Here is a 23,784-nt window from a genome sequence, read left to right as displayed (position 1 = left end):
ATGGGAAGTTGGGTAATGTTTGTAACATATTAGGTTCAAGCTTCCGAACTAGGTAACCTCACTGTTAAAACTGGAAAGGAAAAGGGAAGAACATTTTTAGGGCAATGTATTACAGTTTAGAAACAGAGCTACAGAAATTACCTATTGAATAACGTGAAGTTGCTAAGACGTACAGATCATTAACATATATTGAATAGAAATCACTGTGGAAAGGGAATTTTCAAGGCCTGATGAACAGTAGTAACAATGCCCAAGGAACCGGCATTTCGTATATAATATAATATTTTAGGAACCTAGGCACTTTTGTGCACTCTATGTGTCTGTAGCGTCTTTGGAATAGTACCAAAAGAGGATTCAAGTTATGTCTACGTTTTTGAATGTGTAATGATTAGGTCTATTTCTATGTACCAATTTGGATACTACCACTATATTCTTGTGTGTCTCCAGATGACAACGGAACGGCATATTTTTGTTTGTGATGAATATATCGATACCCAATTCGAAACCGTTATTGAATAATTAGAACTATTAGATATATTCACATTTTAATTATATCCAACGGCCTAAAATATTTTAAATGTATAAGACTGCAAATCTGCAATGTTTATTTTGTGATTTTCAACACAGCCGTAGGAGACACGTCAAATAGAAGAAACGAAATTTGGTTAAAAAGAAAAAAATTCTGAAGAAATGAAAACCCGCCAAAATTCCTGCCGAAATTTCAACTGACCCTCATGGTGTCATGCTCTAAAGTCTAAACCCAGTTTCCCTACTATATGCTAAAATTAAACCCAGTTTCAACTGACCCTCATGGTGTCATGTTCTAATATTGGGCGTAGAAGGCGTCAGGTAGCCACCCTCGGTTTTGATTTCAATTCTTTGTTTGCTGGAAATTAGGGTTTGATATCGGGGATTGCTTGCTATGTTTGTTACAATAATAGGGTTAGAGATTTGAAAGAAAATTATTTGTATAGATTTTCGATTCTCTGTTCTGGTTGCTATTTGTTTCAACGCCAGAGGATCTGTATTTTGCTTTCGATATCCGATTCCTTCCTTCTATGTGTTATGGGTGTGTGTTTTGCAGGTTACTGGCCCATCAACTACCAAATTGAACATGTAATGATCCAAAAATTCATGAAAAACCTTCAAATACATAGTTCTTGCTTTGGGTGCTAAATCTATGTACTAAGTGATAGAGACTTGGGGCTTTAAGGGATGTTGGATTCAGAGTAGTGAGATATCCGACCATAAAGTTTCACTAGTTAACTTGCTCTTGCTGTACATTTGTTTGGGTACTTCTTGTTCTTACATTGGCATATTGAGAATTTTGAGATAAGGCTTGTTATTAAGTGATGCAAAATATGTTGGGCTGCATTCTGGTCAGTCGAAAATGGTGGTGCCTGAACATCCATGTAAATATTATCATCTTTAAGAATTGGATGATTGACAGTTCAAGTGTGAAGAGTAACTTTCTAAGTGTACCTCTTGTTTTATCATCAACCCCGATCCTAGATAAACAAAGCTTTTACACATTACCACTAGTTCAAAATCCTCCCTTAGTCTTCTCTTTGTATTGTCTCTAGCATTTGAGAATCGGGCATTCCCTAGTTATTTCCCTCGTCTTTATTGGTTATGCAAATCCTCCCAAAATTACGTACTTGATAACTCGTCATTTTGTAACCTTCTGGTTGTTTGGGTGATATAGAAGGGAGAAAACACATGTTGCGTTTAAGTTACTGAAATAATTGAAGTAGTTCCTTTTGTTCCCTTGTAATTTGGCATGATCGATGGATTAAGATATTCAAATCAGCTAAGGCCAGAACTATTAGCTTAGCCAATTTTGATTCGAAAGTTTTTTGAACTTAAACATGGTTCTCTCTGAACTATAAGCTTTAGACTTTTTTACCTTACATCTGCTTCATTCATTTAGTTTAACTATTCTTTGGCCAAGAGGAATTTGAGTTCTGACTTTCTTTGCAATAAAATGCATCTGAGCTTTACTACTTATTACTTAAATGTAATTTATCAAGCAAATGGAGATGATCAAAGGGTGTATATATTTACGAGGTAGAATTGTTTTTCATGTCCCTTTACCTCTTGTGATGTTGTTTTGAGTAACTGTATAAATTTAGGGGATGGGGATAGTTTGCCTAACATTCTTCTGGGATGTGTATAAGGTCGGTCAATTTCTAAAACCTGGTTGTTATATTTGATAGGAAACTTGTTCATCATAATGGGAATGTGATTCATGTCTACTTGATGGACTATTGTTCATAAATTGGTTTCAAATGAGTTTAATCAGGTCCTGCATACTAAGGATTAGCTGGATATGACTCCTATTGAATGCAAAGTTGACATCTAAAGGTGGGCTTTATCTCGAGGCTCTACCAACCCACCTGTCATTGTTGTCTGACTATTATGAAAAGATTTAACAAGGAAAATGTGATAACTGCAATTTTGTTACGTCATCTCTAAGTTTGATGATCTTTTCTTGTCATTTAAATCATTGTGCTTGTTCTTCAAGTTGGAGGTTCGAGACATACTGACTGTGTCAATTAATGTGAATGCATATATGTGCGGAGTGGAGCTTGGAACCTTGGTGGATTTGGTTTTGCGATCTCAACAGATCAGGCCTCAGGCAATATGAATGTTCCAGAATTTCATTTTGCAGTAAGTTAAGCCTTGATAGGATTTGTAAATAAACTATTTTATTGTATCCCACCTTCCCATTTTGTTGTGAATTCATACTTTTTGTTTGGATTCAAGTTAGGTTTCAATCTCTTATACAGAATATAATTCACGATTCGCATTTAGTCATGTGCGGTTCTCTCGTATTGTTTTATTGATGATTTTGTGGATGTCTTCCTTTTATTTGTTATTTATTATTATTCTTTATTTTATTTTTTCCATCTATGTAGTTTTGTAGCTGCTTTTGCTACAACTTTGAAAAAGATATTTTCTTGCTGGTCTTCCTTACAAATGGTTAAGAGTTCTGGTCTATGCTTTTTATGAGCTGTATGATGCTTCTTTATGCAATCAATGACGGCTTAGGTGTATTGTGTTAAGCTTTGTTAGTTCCACACAGAAGATGAATTTCACATTTTTCTCTGTAAGCCATATGTAGCAACTATAATATAAGTTGAAATTGATTGTGCAGGAGTATGATGTTGAGGACTCTTTACTTCCACTTCAGCCGTAGCTGAATTACACTGCTCCTGAACTTGCTAGGAGTAAAGCATCTTCAGCCGGATGTTCTTCTGATAGTTTCAGCTTTGGATGTCTTGCCTACCACTTGATTGCACGCAAGCCTTTGTTTGACTGCACAATAATGTCAAGATGGTACACTTGATATCTATTCTTCTTTTTTGTACAAATGTTGGTATTGTAATTGGTATATGAAAGTACATATTGTTGTATTTTCATTGCTAGTTATTCTCATTCGTGATCCATGAATCATGACTTATTCTTCTTCAAATGCCATAACTTTTACACATTGTGTACTTTGTTCTGGTAATGTTGGAAGTTCTATCAAAAGAGTCAAAAATGAACGTCTAGCTTGTACCGCCTATTCCTTTTGGGAGGAATGACAGTGTTTATGCCAGGATAGCAAGTCTTCTTCTGGCATGCTTGACTTCATTTCTACCCAAAAAAAACCTCAACTGGATTGTTCTCTCAAATTTGATTCTTGATTTTGTGTATCAGCAATAATGTTTATTTGTATGTTTGTTTCTGCAGTACATGAATACCTTAAGTTACTTATCTAGTGAAGCCTTCTCCTCTATTCCTCCCGAGTTAGTTCCTGACTTGCAAAGGATGATCTCTACAAATGAGTCTTTCAGGCCAACAGCAATTGATTTTACAGGTAATCATGTCAACCTTACTCTATTAGATCTTCCTCAGTGGATTAGGGCAAACTTCCTCTAATTTTATTTCATATAAAATTAAGAGAAAAGTTTAGTAAAATAGAAGAAAGTGAAGTTTAGGATAAAGAGAGGTAATATATGGTAAAACTTAAAATTGAATTATGAACGAGTTTGCCAGAAGACGACTTGGGCTTAGCTCAAGTAATGAGGGAGGGTAGGGAATTGGGTGAGGATTAAGCTAGATCAGGGTTTAATTCTGCTCCAATGTAACAAAAAAGAAATGAGTATGCCAGAAAGCCTAATTAACCATGCACATGTAAAATATGATGGTACTAAATTGTAACCAAATTGTATGAAGTAAAAGTGAATAGTAATTCCTTTCAAAAAAAGAAAAGAAAAAGTGAAGAGCAATCAAACCTTAAAGACTTGTAGAAACTACACAATAAATCTAATAGTATAATTTCATTAAAAGATTATACGACCTCGCAACAAGAAATGGTGTAATGTAAGAGAGGATTAGAGAAAAAGAACAGTGGAAGACTGGAGTTTATCATCATTGATTATTTTATTACCAATTTATGGTGTTATCCATGAACTAGTCATCTTCAAGTGTAAATTTGTAAATATATTTTCAGAAAGCATGATTCCTCTAAGCTAAAAGAGTAGAACATTATTAAGTCATAATGTGCAATGCCATTGCAGTTTCCCAAGCCCTGAGGCATTAATAAATTATCCCCATTATTAAAATGTCAGGTCTAGGAGTTCTGGATCATCTGTCCAGTAATAAAGATCTGAATCATCTGATCAATGTGGTCATTACACCTGATTTCTTTTCTCTAAATGTTTCCCATTTATACATAGCTCACACTCCACGTTTCCAACCCTATTTCTCCGTGCAAACTTTCAATAATGACTGGCGCTATGATGATGAAGTTCAGTAACTTGTTGCTGCTTGTTCTCATTATCTGACATTATTTTAGAACTAGCAGGAAAGTTAAGATATTATTAAGTATCAAGCCTAAAGTGTTCTCGTAACACACTCTCTCTTCTGTGTGTTTTAAATTGACTATACTGACACATTTATTTGTCTTTGTATCATTTGGAAGGAGAAGACTTCCTTGTAGCTCCTTTGAAGAGGAAAAAAGGTTGCATGGAAAGAATCTCTGATCCATACGAGAGGGAAAAGAGGCAGACTGGTATTGAAAGCCATTTTTTTTGTTTTTGGCATTGGAGGAATTTGGATGTTCAAACACATTGTAAAGAGATGGCACCGTGACCAAATCCAGAGCTCTTGTCATCACTGGAGTAGAAATGAAATGTCGTAGTTTTTCAAGAAATTTGATGGGCATGTTAAACAGGCTGAGGTGTCGGAATTCAGCATCAAGTTGTCAATATGATTGAAGCCTAGTCCCCGTTTGTCTAATATTCAGCATATATAGACGCTCTAATTTGGTCAAATCAAGTACTACACCAACTTTGAAGCTGGGATAAGCAAAATAATGAAAACAGCCAAGTTCCTCTTTCTACAATGTTAATCCGTAACATGCACTAGAATTGAAGTTCTTTACCACCAAATGCATTACATATTATCTGCAAGTGTGCAAGTTCATCATTGGTCAAACTATTACGTTGAGTTTATACATACCTATATGCAAGGAAGTAATTTATACACAAGTTCTATACAATGAAAGTAATTTAAACATGATTTCTACAAGGAACTCTCACAAAATTTTTATTTCCATGTAAGGAACAGATCTACAACAAGATAAAGGAATTCTATATATGGATTTCTATACAAGGATTGAGCTTGTAATCAAGGTAGTCTAGAACAACAATTAAACATGAACTTGTCCCATCCGCCTGCCCTCTTTGCTCCCTATCCAGCAAGCCGTAATCAGTAACCACCAAAAATTAAAATAAAGCGATGCTAGGAAAAACCTCAGAATTTCTGACATCTCCAAAAATTTTCCATCCAACATGGCAGCAAGATCCAATAAAATAAAATAAAATAAAAACATGGCAGCAAGACATGTCAGAGACAAGAACATTAGTAACAACAAGAAAAGTAACAACAAAAAGCTAGAGCTCAAATAACATAAGCTAGTAGCATACTAAATAACTAGAACTCCAAGATAACAATAATTAGACCATAGAAAATTTGAGAATACTAGAAGATCTTTATGCAAGGTTTCAGTTTTGAGTTTTAACCCATGTGATGCCATTATTGATCTTCATGAATGCAATGTTTCTACAGTCAAATACTAGGTTTTTTTTTGCCATGTTTCAATTAGCTGAAGCAGAACAGAGAGAACTACTAATTCTCAACTTACAAACGATCATCTAAAATATACAAGGCTCTTGCTAATATGGATGCTAGAGAGGATAAATGGTATACAATCATCACCTGATTTCAATCAAAAAAAGGAATTCTATCTAGTTTGGAAACCTTCTCCCCTGAATTACTAAGCTCACAGGAGGTCTCTGCCAGAAATTTTGGGCAGCAACAATAGGAAGAAGACTTTTACAAAAGATGAGATTTTTTGCCATTTAGTTGAATCAAGGCCTGGGAAGAAAGCAATCTACTGACATGATCATTTGATGCCAAAGGAGCTGGTATCGTCCATTTTGGTTCCAAATGCGCTGAGCTCAATCCTCTTCAAGCCTGCCTATGTATAGAGATACTAACATCAAATAATAAAATGACAAGAAGGAAGAGGATCCAGAGGAATTGAACGGAGTATTAGCATATTACTAAATTACACACATACAAATATTCAGATTCTGGTACAATGCATTCATTATCAGTTGAGACATTCATTATTAGTCGAGACAAGGTAACCCTTGGCTTGCAATTTTGGGATTTTAATTTGTAGAATAAGAAAATGGTCTCTCAGAAAGTACCATTGAATTAATGCATTATAAATTGTCACTCTCTCAACAATTGAATCCCTTTACTTCATGGTTAGGCTTGCATTTTAAATCGAGGAACATTTTTAAAACCCTGTCCACCTATCAATTGACATAAACCAGAGAATATGCATTATAATTTCGAGTTTCCATAAGATCACTTCCGAAAAACTGTTATGCCCCTTTTAGATCTGAAGTATAAATCTCCAAGTTCACATCTTCTCTGTCCTCTATAGCAAATTCTAGTTGAATTTTTTATTTTTTAGTCTCTCAAAAATATTAATAAGCTCAGTTCCTCATCTTTAGAATGTGGAACAACCCTATTATTTTCTCTTCAAAAATATAATATTCGAACAAGTTTAGAAGCTTAATAGAATCATTGCTGGAAATACTAAGAAGAATGCAATATTTTTACTGGTCTCACAAAAAGATAAAAGCTTTCTTTATTTTGATTGTTTTCTCCTGAAAACTAGTACTGTATCTGTTCTTGCTTAGTATTCTGAAGAGTCTGTTTCCTGATGACTAAGATGGAACAGAGGGATACTATGCAGCCTCTCAACTTGCAGAGTACAAATCTACAATCAGCATGAGCTCACATTAATACTTCTAACTAATTGAAACGACCTATTTTGTATCATCACTGTCTGATAAGCAAGTAAATTATATCCTTCCTAATGAAGCTATGTAGCAGATTGCTGCAATACTATACTGTCAGACAGGAAATACTCTAATATGTTGGTGCCCCTTCTGTCATTTGTCTAAAAGTAAGTTCTGGACTAAACCCCATTAGATAAAAGCTAATTTTTTTTTTATTAAATGGGGGCCAAAAGCCCAGCAAAAGAAAACAATCAGAAACTAGATACAAGGTATGCTCCTAAAACAAGGAGTTTCACACAAATCATCCAACAGAATAGTGATAACTTGTGGAGGAGGCTGCATCATGAAGTGCACTCCAATCTCAGAATCCAATCCAATCTTGGACAACACATCAGCAACCTTGTTTACTTCCCTGTAGATATGCTTTATTTCACACCTTTGAAACTGCCTATGAAGAGCCTGACAACTATTAATCACAGACTTCAAATGGTGCAAAGCATCCACACCATCATTCATCAACTTGACAAGGACTTCAGAGTCAGATTCAACCAACACATGTTGATAATGAGCATCAATAGACATTTTGAGACCAAGTAGGAGGCCCAGATAAAAGCTAATTTGCTCGTATATTGTTGTAACATCAACTTTATGTTGGTGAGCATTCTCAGCAGATATTCCGATATGCTAACACAATCAATGAGTGGAGAGTCACACTCTTTGTCCATTTGTTATGAAAAAATGTAGAACACACTTGAAAGACAATTGGCTACAGAATCACAAATCACAAAGATGGCTGCCAACCATGAAACTAATCGCCTGTATAGTGAATACACAGTCAAACAAAATTTCCAATCTTGCAACTAGTTGATCTTGTTATTCTTAGAATTTGCAACAAAAGTGCTAGTTAGTTGTGATCACAGTACAAAATGAAAGATATCGAAATGGAGTCCAAATTCAAGGAAATCTACGCAACCGATGAAATTGTGGGATATTAAGCTAAAGACTCATACAACTTGAATAGCAAGCACACATAACATATAAGCAACATAATTGCTAGAATCTTCTGTTTTTGAGTTTGCTTGAGCAAAACAAGCGATATTTGTCTGCGATTCCAGATTACCACTTCACCAGTAACCAAAAGTTTGAAATTCCAATTTCATAAAATACATAACCAAATCAAACCCAAACAGCTTAAACTGCGGTGGCCTCAGTGGTGACTGGTGAGTGCGACGCCAAGAGACCCAAGGAGAGAGTCAGAGACTCAGAACGGCAGACTTCTTCTGAGATGGGGTTTTGGACGTTTATTTTTCTTTTGGTTACAAGGGTTTTTGGACTTTAAAGCCAAAGTCCATTTGTCTTTTTTTTTTTTTTTTTTTTTTTTAACAAATTACCACTAACTACACTTTTACTTCAGTATTTACCATTAACAAGCCTTTTTTTTTTTAATTCCCCTTGAGGTACTGTTCATGGCCCATGCGCCAGGCTCAAACCCAGTGCAGCCTATTTCCTGACGAAAATGTCCCTAAATATATTAGTATGGAAAGATAAGCGATAAAGAGAGAGATAACGAGAGAGAGAGAGAGAGAACAGATCTAGATTGAGATCGAGATCGAGATAAAAATCAATCAAGACGATGAATTTGAAATTCTCATGAGGGGGGGAAGAGATCTAGATCGATATCTAGATTCATATTGAGATCGAGATGCATAGAGGCAACGAATCTGAAATTCACACTCAAAAACGAAGTTTGATTTGTAAATCTAACAATTTGAGGTATGTTTTTAGGTATCTTGAATTTCTCAATTGTATTTCTATTGAAATTCACAATTGATTGTTCTGTACTTGAATTTTGTTCTTATTTTTGATTTTGTTCATGGAGTTGTCATCAAGTTCTAGCTGATATGTATAGTCTGATTGTTGTTTTTTTCTAGCAAATACATTTGATTTTGCTTAATCATTGAAAAATTTGTTGCTGTAGTGTTTGGTGATTGAATTTTCACAATTATGTTTTCATGAATTGATTAAGGAGACATTCTTGCTGGCCTTTTTAATTTGTTTTGGGTGGCCAAGGTAGTTGTTTTGTTTCCTATTACCTAATTTGTTACCATTACATATATTCTGATAGTAAAGGTTTTACAAATTCCCTATTATCTACTCATTCCCTATTGAAATTGCTACTTAGGGTGCATATTCCTACTGACCCAGAGTAGCGATTACTTCATTTGTACTAATCCTCAGTAGTTATTATCCATTTGCATACTGATCTTTCATAGGAACTATCTATTTTCATATTGCCTACAGTAATTCTCTACATACCCTCAGTAGCCAATGACACAATTCTCTACTGTCTTTAGTAGCAATTACCCAATTTGTATTGACCCTAAGTAGGAAACATGTCCTTGCTACTGACTGTCAGTAGCAATGATGCATTACTCAATTTCATAGTAGTTACCTAATTTCTACTTATAATGAGCAAGAATTATCCAATTTCTCACTGATTTTGTTAGCAATTTACCCAATTCTACTGAATATCAGTAACAATTACACAATAATACTGACTTTCAGTAGCAATAATTCAATTCTGTACTAATACTCATTCCTTGCTACTGACCGTCAGTAGCAATGATGCATTACTCAATGTATCACTTACATTTAATAGTAGTTACCCAATAACTGATAGTGAGCAAGAATTATCCAATTTCTCACTGATTTTTTTAGCAATTTACCCAATTCTACTAACTCTCAGTAACAAGTACACAATGATACTGACTCTCAGTAGCAATAATTCAATTATGTACTAATACTCAATAGTGATCATCATATGGATACTAGTGAGTCTAAATGTTTTTCATATGATCTTCATGTATTCAGAGATGAGTAATCTTTATTTCTCTATTCATGCATGTCGGTTACCTCACTTCTAGCATGTATTTATTAACACTGCATATCAGTAACTTTTACTATATAAATAACAATTGACATGTTAATGATGAGCTCATTATTTGCAGTTTCACACAGTGCCTACCAAGAAAAGTTCATAAATTATGGATAACATGTATAAGGTGCAAACAGGAAGAGGGAAGTACAAACAAGCAAAAACTCAAGGCCAAGAAGAATGATAAAGACCACAAATATAACAAAGGAGAAACTACTATGTTGTAGTACAAAATCAATCTCAACATTTACTTGTTAAAAACGTTGAAGGTGCTTTTGAGATGTCAATCAAGTGAACTTTGAAAAAGCTAATGCAATACAGTAAGATTGTGAATGTTACTGTTAGACAATAGTATTGTTGACGGAAATGGTTGAGCCAAATGCTGTAGTGGCATTTCAGTAATTATTGGTTAATTTAAAGATACAGTGGCAATTCAGTAATTATTAGTCAATTTAAAGATGCGGTGGCAATTTCATAATTAATGAAAACTTTAATGTTTATTTCGTGTTAGACAGAATTTGAATTGACCGCATGGTGTTTGATTCAAATGTTTTTCCGCATGGGCATTAGGCCTGGGCTAGTTTACCTTATTGGTAAATTGCTCTAGAAAATTAGTTTAGGAGATCACTAAAAACACATAATCCAAAATCATAGTAATCTCTGCGTATATTTTAGTTCAGGAGATTACATTAAATGAAAAATAAAAATAAATAAGGAAGTCAACAACTCACGCGAATAACAAGGAACACCTTTTAACTCGAAGAAAATAACTCACACCAAATCCTGAGGAATCCATCGATTCAATATAAGGAAGCAACTCAAGGAAAGGAAATGCACACCATGAGTCCTTAAAAACCCAAAATTCTTTTTCCAAAAGAAACAACACAAGTCACATCATGACAAAATCATAGGAAATGTTAACCTAACAAATCAATATGAAACTCCGGTCCAACCTAGACATGTTAGCAGACAAACTAGAGCTCTAACTGATTGTAACCACTCACACGGGCAAAGGCGTAATTCCGATATATTGCCTGAGGTCACAACCTGTGACCCCGGATCCTTAGGCCAACCTGACCCTTAGATCAAAATATCAAACGAGTCACACTGGACCCAAAATATTACCCAAATCTCAAAAGACAAAAATCACAACCTGTGACTCCCAAATCCTCAAGCCACCGGTCGTCAAATCAATACATTTAAAATGGTCACACTGAACCTGAAAATGTTACCCAAAACTCAAAGAAGAAATCACACCTTGTGACTCCCAAATCCTCAAACACATGTCAAAACTATAGAAAATATAGTTTCCCACACTATATTGTTTCCTGAAAGTTATACTCCAAAATAATAAATGAACCCACTCACACATATTGCTTGTATCACCATAAAATCCACCAATACATATATATTTCACGTAAATACACACACACACACGTAGTCATCCACTCAGGGATACCACTAATACCAACTATAGTTCACAAATATAAAACCCGTAAAAAATTATTTTTATAATAAAACTTCATTTTACTTACCTATGAATCGTTGACGATCAAGAACATATAATTTAAAGCAAATATTTATTTTTGAAAACGATTTCACAATTTAACAATTAAATTAAACAATAATGTAACTCGGTTCTTAAATAAACCACGTGAGATTTACTCACCTCTAAATCCCGTTGCGTCTCTTACAGCTGAGATAAAGAATAGATCACTCTCCGTCACACCTAAGTACAATAAGGTCTCAACTTAGGACACAAATCACAAAACACAATTATACGATGATCCAATGGTCAGATCCTCACGGATCGCTTCTAGAATCAGTTTCTCAAAATTAAATGACGATCCAACGGTCGGATCCTCATCCAAGACCATCCAAAGTCCCCAGAGCACTTCTAGGTCAATACAACAAAACTACAAGTCGATCGGACGACCGGACCCTCAAGATCGAAAACCGAAATGATTGAAACCGTAAAAACCCTAACATAATCATACGATCTCCAAAAATTATGTGTTATATATCGAAATGCTTGTATCGACGAGTAGATCGTATATAGAACTAGAAACTGCCCCTGACATGCCCGGAAACTCCTCTAAGTGCCTCCACAAACCGCAGCGGCTCCACCTCAACCTCCAAATTGGGTGGCGGGGCCTATGCTAAAATCTTCCTCTCAACAAGCCTAACAACTTTCACAACTAGCACCAAGTCTAAATCAAAGCAGAAAAGCCGAAAATTACCTCAACAGAAAGCAAATCGGAGTTTTTGCCCAATTTTCTGATTTTGCTTCAATTCTCTCTCCATGCTTCAAATATGTTCAAACCACTTGGTGAGCATGATCAGCGTCTTCAGGGGGTTCTAGAATGGCTGGTGGCTCGACCTGTGGTGGCCGGAGAAGGGAGAAATTGGCGTTGACCTCCCATTGTAGCTAGGATCCGGAATTGCTTGCTGCAGCGTTTACGGGCCGAGATAGGCAAAGATGCTGCCACAGGAAGGTGGAGGAGCAAGAGGCAAAGCTATTAGGACAAATGGCACAGCCAATGGTGGCCGAAAGAATGTGAGCAGCGATTTCCGTCGGAGAGAGAGAAAATGTAGCTCAGGTTTCCAATTTTGGAAACTTGTCATTCTTTGCAATTTTTACAAAGTTTAGTCCTTTATACCAAAATAGAAATTTTTCCAAATGCTATAACTTCTTTATATGAACTCCGATTTTCGAGTTTTGCATATGCACGAACTCATTTCGACGTGCTCTACGACTTCGTGAAAGAAATTTTCAGAGAAACTCAATGAATAAAAATTCAACCCTTTAACTCCTCGAAAATAAAATATTTTGAGTAATTATTCATCTGAAACACTTTCGCTCCACCCTCGAACCACGAAATCTTACTAACGAGCACTTTATTAATTTCAGGAAATTCTAAGAAATTAATAACGAATTTTCGAGGTATTATAGAGCAGCTAGTCATCCTATGAATTAGAATTTTACTGATGTTAATGAGATTTAAACCCATGATTTATCCAATATCTCATAGTTCATTGGTATATATACAATTCAGATTTAACTTCCACGCTCTTAGTTTTTTTAAGGGTTAATTACATATAAGTGAATCTTTGAATTTTTTTTTAGCCATAAGACCACCAACTAGTTTTTTTCCCTCATAAGGCCACTAGATTAAAAATGGTGTTATATTTTAAAGATAAAAACTAACATAATTACATAAATGCCACTGGAGTAAAAAGTCAACAATCATTCTCTCTCTCCTCTCTGTCAAGGTCTTCGGTCAACTCTGGTGGGTCTCCGGCCGACCTCCGGCGATCACAAAAGCTACTGTAACTAACACCAAAAGCTACTGTGGCTAACAATAAAAGCTACTCTGATGAGATTTCCGGCAACCTTCGGCGAGGTCACAAAAGCTACTGTCACCAGCAACAAAAGCTGCTATCCCCACCAACAAAAGTTATTGTCACCAATACCAAAATTCACTCTCACCATCAACAAGCACTACTGTCACAAATACAAGAAAGCTACTCTCATGAATAACAAAATCTACTCTCACTATCACCAAAAGTTACTCTCATCAATGCCAAAAACAATAACCAAGTAGGAAAAAACTACCACCAAGCATAACAAAAGCTACTCCCAGAGACTGAAAGAGCTATTCTAAGAGACTAACAAAGCTATGGAAATGTAAATGATACAACCAAAATAAAAATACTACTACAATCGCGAAAAGAAATCATATTCAATGATATAACTATGTAAGAAGCTACTTCCATAGTTGTAAAAAGCTACTAATATAGTTGTGAAAATCTATTACAATAGTTGTATAAAGCTACTGTCAATATTGTAATGCTATTGTGATTTTTCAATGATGAAGCCCTAATCCCATAGGCATAATTTTGCCACCTTTAGCACGAGACTTCATTTCCACATTTCTCGGTTAGCCAAATGATCTCTTGGCCAATGAAGACTTCAATATCCAAATTCACACGAGTTTCGAAATCTACCGCTACAAATGCAAAGGGGAAGAATTCTACAAGAACAAAGATACAACAAAATATTAGTATTTGAAATAAAAACTAAAAACAACAATGTATTGCTAAAGCCGCAAACGTGGCACTCTTTATCAACTAGATAATAAAAAATAAGCAATCTAAAAAGAGAAAGCTACTATAACACACGTACAAAGCTATTGGACCAATAATAAAAAGCTACTGACATACATGTCGCACAAAACCTGCTGATTATCCATGTTAATAGTGGAACACAAATCTCAAACAAGAAATGTTAAGAGATGCGAAATCATAACAAAAAGAAAATTGAATTTTCATTCATAATTATGTTTTTCCAATTTGATAAGTTATCAACAAATGACCACATAGAATCAATCAAAATGAAAACAAAAAAGCTACTGACATCAGATTGAAAAGATACTAAAATAGGGATAGAAAACTACTATCACTGTATTGAAAACCTACTATATTAGTTATAGAGTGCTACTGACTTCAATTAATCAAAATGAAAACAAAAAAAGCTACTGACATCAATTTAAAAAGATACTAATGTATGAATAGAAAGCTACTATCACTATTTTAAAAAGCCACTATAACATTTATTGAGAGTTATAGATTTGAAATCAATCAAAATGAAAACCAAAAAGCTACCACGTTGAAAAGATACTAAAATAGATGGAGAGCTACTATCAATGTATTGAAAAGCCACTATAACAATTATAGAGAGCTACTGACTTGAAATCAAATAAAATGAAAACAAAAAAAACCTACTAACATCACGTCGAAAAGATACTAACATAGTAATAAAAAACTACTATCACTGTGTTGAAAACCCACATAAAAAACCAAATCATTGGCGACACAGCAAAGAAAAATGAGTGATGATTCACACTTCACCCTCCTATTTCTGTCATATTTACCTATCAATCTAACAAGATAATCAATATGTTTTGATAGTGGTTGACTGGTTGCACACCAGCATAAGTGCTAGTACCTAAAAATAGCAAAATCTATCTTTCATAGATCACAATAGTTACCTGCAAATTCAATGCTCACTATCAAACGCTGGTAACCATTCATTGAACATTTTTTCTGGGGGTCTGGAAGACAACAGAACTACCTGTGACATCCAACACAATGTATACCACATCACACTAATAAATAAAGTGTAATTAATGAATTTACCTTTCTGGAGCAGTAGCAAATTAAGCACTAACACAACGGGGTTGCAGAGACTATGTTTCTTAATCAAACAAAGGCAATGTTGGATGAAGAATTGCCTTTTGAGCATAATAGAATGCATCAGGAACCTAAACACAAGCAAATTGCTGTTTAGTCTTCAAGCTCTTGCACAAAATCTGAATACAAAATCTAAAAGTAGCAGTAGAACACTCGATGCAAGTCTCAATTTCCCTATACCGCTCCATGCTCAGTGTCATCACCTGCTCCATGCTCCTCAAATCATGCCCGTCTCTCAAATCCAACTTGCATCCAACCAAAATTACTAGTACATTCACCTAAACCATTTCAAATCATATTACCTACGAACCTAACCACCATATTAGGTATCAGCTAAGCAAACCACTTGAATTTACAAAGCAATACCTCCAACAGACGAAGCTCAGGGAGCTAGAAGCTAGAGATACGAGTAAGCGTCACTGGCTGATCATAGGCATACATTATCATCACTACATCAACTCGCTTCAGTTCTTCACTGCGCTTAATACTAGTCTCCATGATAATAATTCACACATCCACAAAATCAAAATCAAACGGAGCTCCGTTTACAGTTGCATAGGGATTTACATCAGAAATCAATAAGTACAACTAACCTGGATAAGGTGTCGCTGATGGTGATGGAAATACAATCAGAGGAGGTAATCAACGAGCACAGGCATATCAGATCTCCGAGCGACTGCGATTTGCGCCAAGTCAGCGACAGCAAAATCTCGCAAATCGAGTACAAAGCACAACTCAACCATTCTCCGATTCAGATGCCTTCCGGACATTGAGACTACAAAATATTGGAGTACGGCTCGAGGAAAGCGACTCGGCTTCGATTTTGAGCTCCTGGCCGCCGGGCTCGATGATCTGAAGCTCGAGGTTCTTCATCTTCTTGTGCGGCCGCCATTCATTTTCGTGGGAGCGATGATCGGAGCTTTGCGCCGTTTTAGTTGTGGCTAGCATCGTCAAAGTTCTTCAGACCAGAACGGCGCCATCAGAAGGAGGAGGTCGATTCCGTGTCTAGGTTTTGGAATTGAATTGTGTGTGAGAGAGAGTGATTGATCTGTAATTGGCTTCGGTGGTGCGGTTAGTTTTTTGAGGTAGAAGGTAAAATCGTCAGGGTGGCAAAAATTTGAGTTCTCAAGTGACCTTATGATGACAAAAAATGTTAGGTGGCCTTATGGCTAATTTAAGTTTTAAAAAGACCCTTGTGTGTAATTTTCTATTTTTTTAATAGGACAAAATTTATTAATTTATAAAAGTTGAAGGGTTCTTTCTTGTAATAAAGTCAAAATTATAAAAAGGATCAAACGGAAAAGATGAAAAAAGAAAGGAAGCAAAAGATAAGGTCACATGGGAGAATCTAGTGGATGTAGTTGGGAAAGTGAGACGATGATGAACATAGGAGAACAAAACCCTGTTCCTCGCCAGACGTCTAAGTCAGAAGCTGTAGCTGCTGATATAATGAGAAAGTCAAATAGCCCCATTTGGTCATCATCGACCATGAGCATGAGTGGGATGTGGGAATATTAAAATACCACACCAAACGTAACATACACAGTCACAGACACAACAACAGGTATTTAGTATTTCTTTCTTTCTTTCTTACACCCAAGACCAGGCACTGTTCATTTTGAATAATCAAATATAAAAGTACCCACCACCACCGCCTCCTCCCACACCCACACAGAGAGAACCCAAAAGAGAAAATCATGTCTCCCTTTTCTTCTCCTGCTTCGTGAACTCAATTTAATGTGGGCTTGGAGTCCGCTCTGTGTGTGAGAAAGAAAGAGAGAGAGAGAGCCCAAAAAGGTTGAAAGAGTAGTGATTGATGATAATGAAGAAGGTGGTTTTTTGCTTTTTCTGACCAGACCTACCTTTTCTTCTTCTTCTGCTCTGCTTGATCTCTCTTTGTAATTTGCAAACCCAAAGGAGAGAACAGAAGAACCCAGAAAGGACTGTGCTCTGTTTGTCTCTGCAGAGCTGGTTTTTGAGGTGCAGATCTATTCTATGTTTGTTTTTTATTTTATTTTTTATTTTTATTTATTATTCTGAGCTGTTGAGGAATATGCTTAGAATTTTAGGTTTCTCCACCTGGGTTTTCTTGAGAAAATCCCCAGGAACTTCAAGGGTTGAAGTATTCTACTAAAGTCTTGAGCTTTGCCAAGTCTTACTGTTATTTTTCCTTGCAGATCTTTGGCTTGCTGTAATCAAGCAATGGAGCAGCTTTGACTTTGACCAGCTGAAGCTCAGATTATCTGGCTTTTTTTAATTTTTTTTTATTGGTGTGATCGGTAAGTCTATTTATGTTTATCATTTTCTGTAATCCATTTATAGTGAAGACATAGAAAATAATTTTGAAGAAAACTAATTATCATGAACAACAGGTCTAAATTCTGACCCTTTCCATCATCATGTAGAAATGACTAATTGTTCTCCAAGTTGAGATTTTGTCTATGATTAATTGCTCTAAATGAGGGTTCTTTTGGTTTGCAATTTCTTTTCCTATAGTGAACATGGGCTTAGATTTCTAGTGGGATGAAGTTAAACAATTCTTTTGATACCACAATTCTTTTTAAATATATCCAGTGTTTTAGTACTTTTTGATGGGAGCTATGTAATTTTTTTTGTTTATACGGTAATTGGCCTTTTTTCTTTTATGTTCATCTTCAAGATAGGGTTTCTAGATCCTGAAGGTATATTAGTAACACTAAAGTTTAGCTCTTTAGTCTACTTTATAGCCCATATGAATCTGCCTTTTTCCACTTTTCTTTTTCTTTCAGTTTTTTGTTGCCTTTCCTGTATTATATCTATCTTTTTCTCTATGAAGATTATTTTGCGTGGCAAGTGAGTCACAATTCTTTTCTTTTGTGGGGCAGCTCTTGGTACAACCCAAGTGGAAAATCAGAGGATTTTGAAGGAGAGACATAATTTATTTTCTTGTGCACAAGTAGGAATGTCATTCCGTAGCATAGTTCGTGATGTTAGGGATGGCATTGGAAGCCTATCTAGACGGGGTTTTGAAGTCCGGCTGATGGGCCATCATAGAGGAAAATCTCATGGATCATTAAATGATTTGCATGACCCGCCTCTTGTTGTTCAGAACAGTCGTTGGGCTAGCCTCCCACCAGAACTATTGTATGATGTAATCAGGAGGCTGGAAGAGAGTGAGAGCACATGGCCTTCTCGAAAGCACGTTGTTGCATGTGCTTCAGTTTGCCGTTCTTGGAGAATGATGTGCAAAGAAATTGTTAAGAGTCCTGAGATCTGCGGGAAGCTTACTTTTCCAGTTTCACTGAAGCAGGTTCGATTCCTTCCAACCCATTTGAATGCAATGTGCATCTTATGTTTGAATGGAATATGTTTTTCTTGCCAAGTCTCCATTGAAATAGAAGTTACTAAGGCTCCATGCAAGTTGCATTCAGCCGGAGATTATAGTCTAGAGCAGCTGGTCATCCTATGATGTTGGCTATGACACTTACCAATTCATTTTTGTTTGCTTTTTCAGCCAGGTCCACGGGATGGACTCGTTCAGTGCTTCATTAAAAGGGATAAATCTAATCTAACATACCACCTGTATTTATGTCTTAGTCCTGGTGAGTATACTTTCTGACATTGTTGTTGGCTTCATTAGTTTATCCATCCATAACCATCTTCACTACTCTCTCTCTCTCTCCCCCATATATATTGTTATGAGTGAATCAGTATTGGTTTAGCATCCAGTAATCTAATTTTTACATTTATCAGCATATTTTGAATTTCCATTGAACTACTTAAGTGTTCAATTTGGGAATCATTATAGGTTTTTTTTTTTTTTCTCTTTTTTTTGGGGGGGGGGGGGGGGGGGGGTGGGGTCCTTGCTTGCAAAAGTGCTGAAGAATTATGTTAGGTGTGTGTCTATATATATGTATGTATATATCTGCAATTTACACCATATTGAATGAGATTCCGGTTATATACGGTCAACTAGAAAGAGAAAGTTTTCATGCTTGTCATGTATACATCAATTTATCAGAATGAATTTGTATTCTATCAAGTGTTTTAGTCCATAGTCGGTGCATTGTCTGCTGTCAACTGAATAGGCATATCTGATCTCTTTATCCTAGCCATATTGTTTTGTTGAAAAGTAGCCATTTCTGGGTTCCCTACTTTAAGTGTATCATGAAATGAACATGAATATAATTCATGAAAGCATTGTTGCCTATGGTGCGGTTTGCGCTAGTTTACTTCATGCAGTAGTTGTGTGGGGGAGGCTTAGGTTTATCATTGTAGTAATATTAGTAAAATATATTTATCATTGTATGTACTTCCATAGAGAATTCATATATTTGCATAATGTGTTCTTTTTAATCAAGCAATGCATTTTGGTTGGTCATAGATTTAGTAAGTAAAGGAACCAAAACACAATGTACCATGTTTTGGGTTCTGTAATCCACGTCGTGGTATGTGAGGATTTGCTGTGATCTGGTAAATAGATTGAAGACTTTGGGATTTTAGACAAATCTTCATTTGTGGTTATCTCGTCGAATCTTCATTAATCACATTGATAATGGAAATAAATAAACTATCTCACTGAGGATAGCCTTTTTTATGATCTCACCTAGTCTGAAAGCCTGTATAAACCTCCATTCCTTCACCATGTTGTTTATCATAGTTTGAAGATGGGAGCCTCACTAGGAGTGAGAAGAGTTAGAATAGTAATGCATTTGAGTGACTCCAAAAGAGTGCTTGTAACCAATCTTTGAAATTGTTCACTCAAATCCCGTTACTTTGCACGGTAAAAGACTTTGTTTTGCTTCCTATGGATACCAAACCACGTACATATCTCGTGCATCTTTGTTACTTGCTTATTTAGGTTACTGCTTGTTTTCTTTTCCTGTATATTTGGATCACAAAATGATGGGAGAAGTTTTGTCCAGGGACTTCCAAATAATAATTTAGTTTGTATAGATGTTTCTTTTGAGTACCCTTTAAGTTCAGATGGTATTGAAATCACAGCTAAATGTGCCAGCTCGTATAATCCTTAGCATGAGAAGCTTTATTTGATACTTCATGGTCTGGGGGTGTGTTATGGTTCAAACACAATGACTGAAAATATTTAGATAGGGGATAAAGTTAAAATCCTCACTTGGTGAGTTTACAATGCACATATATCTATGCATTTTTTTTCAGCTTCGATAGCCTGCAAAATAGCAAGAAGTTTAAAGAAAAATAACTCCCTAAACTGCATGAGACCTTAACATTCTGCAGGATTATAAATAAGTCAAAATATGGCGCGCACATGTGCTTTTTCATGTCTAATATCAACTCTTCCACAAAAATGTACTATAAATCATGAGTCTGAGTATAACGCTGGCATATATGTTTAGCAGTCGCTTCTTTAAACTAATAATTAATTTTTGCCATTTTCAAATCATAAATTGCTATGCTCGCTTGATGAAGACCACCCATATATTGTTTTCGGTACTGTTACTTTGTCATATGTGTTTCTCTGAAGTTTGCCTTCGGATTCTGAACATAATTTGTGTTTTTGTCTCGTCTCCACAATTCTGCAGCTTTGCTAGTTGAAAATGGAAAGTTCCTTCTTTCGGCAAAGAGGACTCGACGAACTACTTGTACAGAATATGTTATTTCTATGGATGCTGACAACATTTCAAGATCAAGCAACACTTACATTGGAAAGCTAAGGTGAGAACATGAATTTAAAAGACCGAAAAATCTCCGAGTTTCACAAGTACAAACAATTAAACGATACCTGTGTTTCTCATTTCTCAGACCAGCAGTTTGGTTTAAAAACTTTAAATACCTATTAGCTATAATCGTCTGTTGGTTTTGTTTTTGGTCTATATATACTTGTAAACAAGTACATTAAAAAATCTCTTGTTAATTTGCTTACTGGGGATCACCATTGATGTTCTTCGTTTGGAGGAAGCTATTGTAGAAGATGAAGTGAATGAATTGGTCGGAACTTTCTCAGTGCAAACAGAATTTCCTATTTAGACCACAAAAATATCTTCCCTCTTCGTTTAGATCACCTATCTTTTTGTCACGTCTTGAGTAGATTGAACGTGAAGCACAAATAGATGTTTTCTATGCTGAAGTAGGTATAACTATGACAGGATGGGACTTACAAGGACAGTTAATCTAGTTATGTTTATGTATTGTTTTACTCGGAGCTATAATTTTTTTTTATATGTGGAAGCTTTAGAAATTTTTATTTCAAGTAATCATTTTTTGTTTCATGTCCCAGATCAAACTTTCTTGGCACAAAATTCATCGTGTATGATACGCAGCCTGCATGCACTTCTGAGCATATTACGCCCCCAGGACGGACGAGCCGTAGGTTTACTTCCAAAAAGGTCTCCCCAAAAGTCCCAACTGGCAGCTACAACATTGCTCAAATAACCTACGAGCTAAATGTGTTAGGCACTCGTGGCCCACGAAGGATGCATTGCATGATGCATTCTATCCCGGTATCTTCTCTTGATGTGGGAGGAACTGTCCCCGGCCAACCGGAACTCCTTTCCCGCTCCCTAGAAGATTCGTTCCGAAGTATCTCTTTCTCAAAGTCTCTCGACCACTCAGTTGAGTTCAGTAGTGCACGGTTTTCTGAAATCGGTGGGCCGCGGGATGATGTGGAGGATAGCAAAACAAGACCATTGGTTTTGAAAAACAAGCCCCCACGATGGCATGAACAATTACAGTGTTGGTGCCTAAACTTCCGAGGCCGGGTAACTGTTGCTTCTGTTAAGAACTTTCAGTTGATTGCTGCAATTCAGCCTGCACCAAGTGTTGTTGCACCTACTCCATCTCAGCCAGCGCCCCCTGAGCTTGATAAGATAATACTGCAGTTTGGCAAGGTTGGTAAAGACATGTTCACTATGGATTATCGTTATCCTTTATCTGCATTTCAGGCTTTTGCAATTTGCCTGAGCAGCTTTGACACCAAATTGGCTTGTGAATAGAGAAAAGAATAAATGGATAGATGGTAAGCAGAAGAGACTAATGGCAAGCATTCTGTTCACGTTTTTTTTTTTCCTTGTTATTTGTGTACCTTGTCTTTCAAGTTTTATTAGGATAGGAAATTGGTTGTTCTGTTGTAAAACTCAATTGCTGCCCGGGTAACAGGGTATAACGTCGCTTTGATACCACATCCTAGTGTTGTTACCCATGACCTTCTGTCAATCAATTCATTAATGTCCATCTGCATTTGTCTGTTCATTCTTGTACATTTAGTTATGCTTTCATTTTCACAACCCATTTCCCCTTTTAATGGATGGTAGTGACCATTTGATGCTGGTGGATATCACTTTCATGTTGCTGACCTTGGTGGTGGTGGTGGTGGGAAGGTGGTTTTTCGGTGGGTCATGCACTTCTTCATTGCTTGATTGAAATCTTGTAACGCCAGTTTCCTTCTGAATTTTCTATCTAGTCAACTTTCAACAGCTCCGCGCGGTTTGCCATAAAATCTGGCTGACTTCTCTTCTTAATGAAAGGCCATCAATTTTTTCTTTTTTCTTTTTAAAATTGAGTTTTTGACCCTGCTAACAGGCTGGCCCTTTGACCTGGTATAGTTGTACACGACATGAATATCGATCCGAAGGAGATTATAAGGATTTAGTTTGAGATATATTAGTTTGGTTCCATATCATCGGGTCACCACGATAAGAACACACTTTGGAAAGGGTCAGTTTAATGTTAAATCTATTAACATGATAATGTTTAAGGATATCTCTATCTCTATTTGTGTTTAATCCAAACTCTAGGTTACTTGACCTAGTGGTAATAAGGTTCAATTAGAAGAATATAGAGATTCTCTTTCCTTGTATGATTCTATCTCTATGCATTGTAATCCTCTATATAAAGAGGCCCCTGTTATCAATGAGAATACACAGTGATTATCTCTCAATTTCTGATTCCCTAAAACACGTTATCAGCACGAGCCCTAACCTTGAAACCCTAAATTCGTAACCTTCAAATATCAGAAACCACCGGCGCTTACCTTGAAGCTCTCAATCCCAGGAACCCAGAACCGGCGGCGCCATCCCCAAAACCGGCCGGAATCAACCTGAACCGGCCACCGGAAGTGTTCAAACCGGCCTCCCGTCCACCCTTCACTGCCACCTTTTGTCAGTAGCTGCACCTCGTCCCCAGAATCCGGAACTTGAAAAATCACCACCGGAACCAGCCTAATTTCAACCGAACCGGCCACCGGCGTCCACCTGACCTGAACCGGCAGAAAGA

At 36.3% G+C, this 23,784-nt stretch overlaps 1 protein-coding gene and 2 long non-coding RNA genes across 4 annotated transcripts; all 3 read left to right on the top strand.

Moving 5' to 3' along the window:
- Positions 1-697: 697 nt before the first annotated feature.
- LOC112180481 lies at positions 698-5,468 on the top strand. Of its 2 annotated transcripts, XR_005803101.1 has the most exons (5): positions 698-849; positions 2,217-2,670; positions 3,158-3,339; positions 3,736-3,862; positions 4,970-5,468. It is a non-coding gene; the product is annotated as an uncharacterized LOC112180481 (long non-coding RNA). The 2 variants fall into 2 exon arrangements; XR_002928307.2 differs by having other exon boundaries at positions 698-2,670.
- A 3,406-nt stretch (positions 5,469-8,874) lies between these two features.
- On the top strand, positions 8,875-10,637 carry LOC121050425. Its single transcript, XR_005802928.1, has 2 exons — positions 8,875-9,140; positions 10,376-10,637. It is a non-coding gene; the product is annotated as an uncharacterized LOC121050425 (long non-coding RNA).
- Positions 10,638-17,105: 6,468 nt separating this feature from the next.
- Positions 17,106-22,761, top strand: LOC112176393 (tubby-like F-box protein 8). Its single transcript, XM_024314300.2, has 6 exons — positions 17,106-17,535; positions 17,733-17,834; positions 18,420-18,844; positions 19,049-19,136; positions 21,096-21,228; positions 21,791-22,761. Exons 3-6 carry the CDS (start codon positions 18,497-18,499, stop codon positions 22,503-22,505), a joined length of 1,284 nt encoding a protein of 427 aa, XP_024170068.1. The 5' UTR covers positions 17,106-17,535; positions 17,733-17,834; positions 18,420-18,496; the 3' UTR covers positions 22,506-22,761.
- The last annotated feature ends 1,023 nt before the right edge of the window (positions 22,762-23,784 follow it).

This window comes from Rosa chinensis, chromosome 7 (assembly GCF_002994745.2).
Source record: "Rosa chinensis cultivar Old Blush chromosome 7, RchiOBHm-V2, whole genome shotgun sequence".
In the NCBI taxonomy this organism is placed as follows: Eukaryota; Viridiplantae; Streptophyta; class Magnoliopsida; order Rosales; family Rosaceae; genus Rosa; species Rosa chinensis.
Note: the sequence above shows the minus strand (reverse complement) of the source record. Positions and strands in the feature narration are given on the sequence as shown.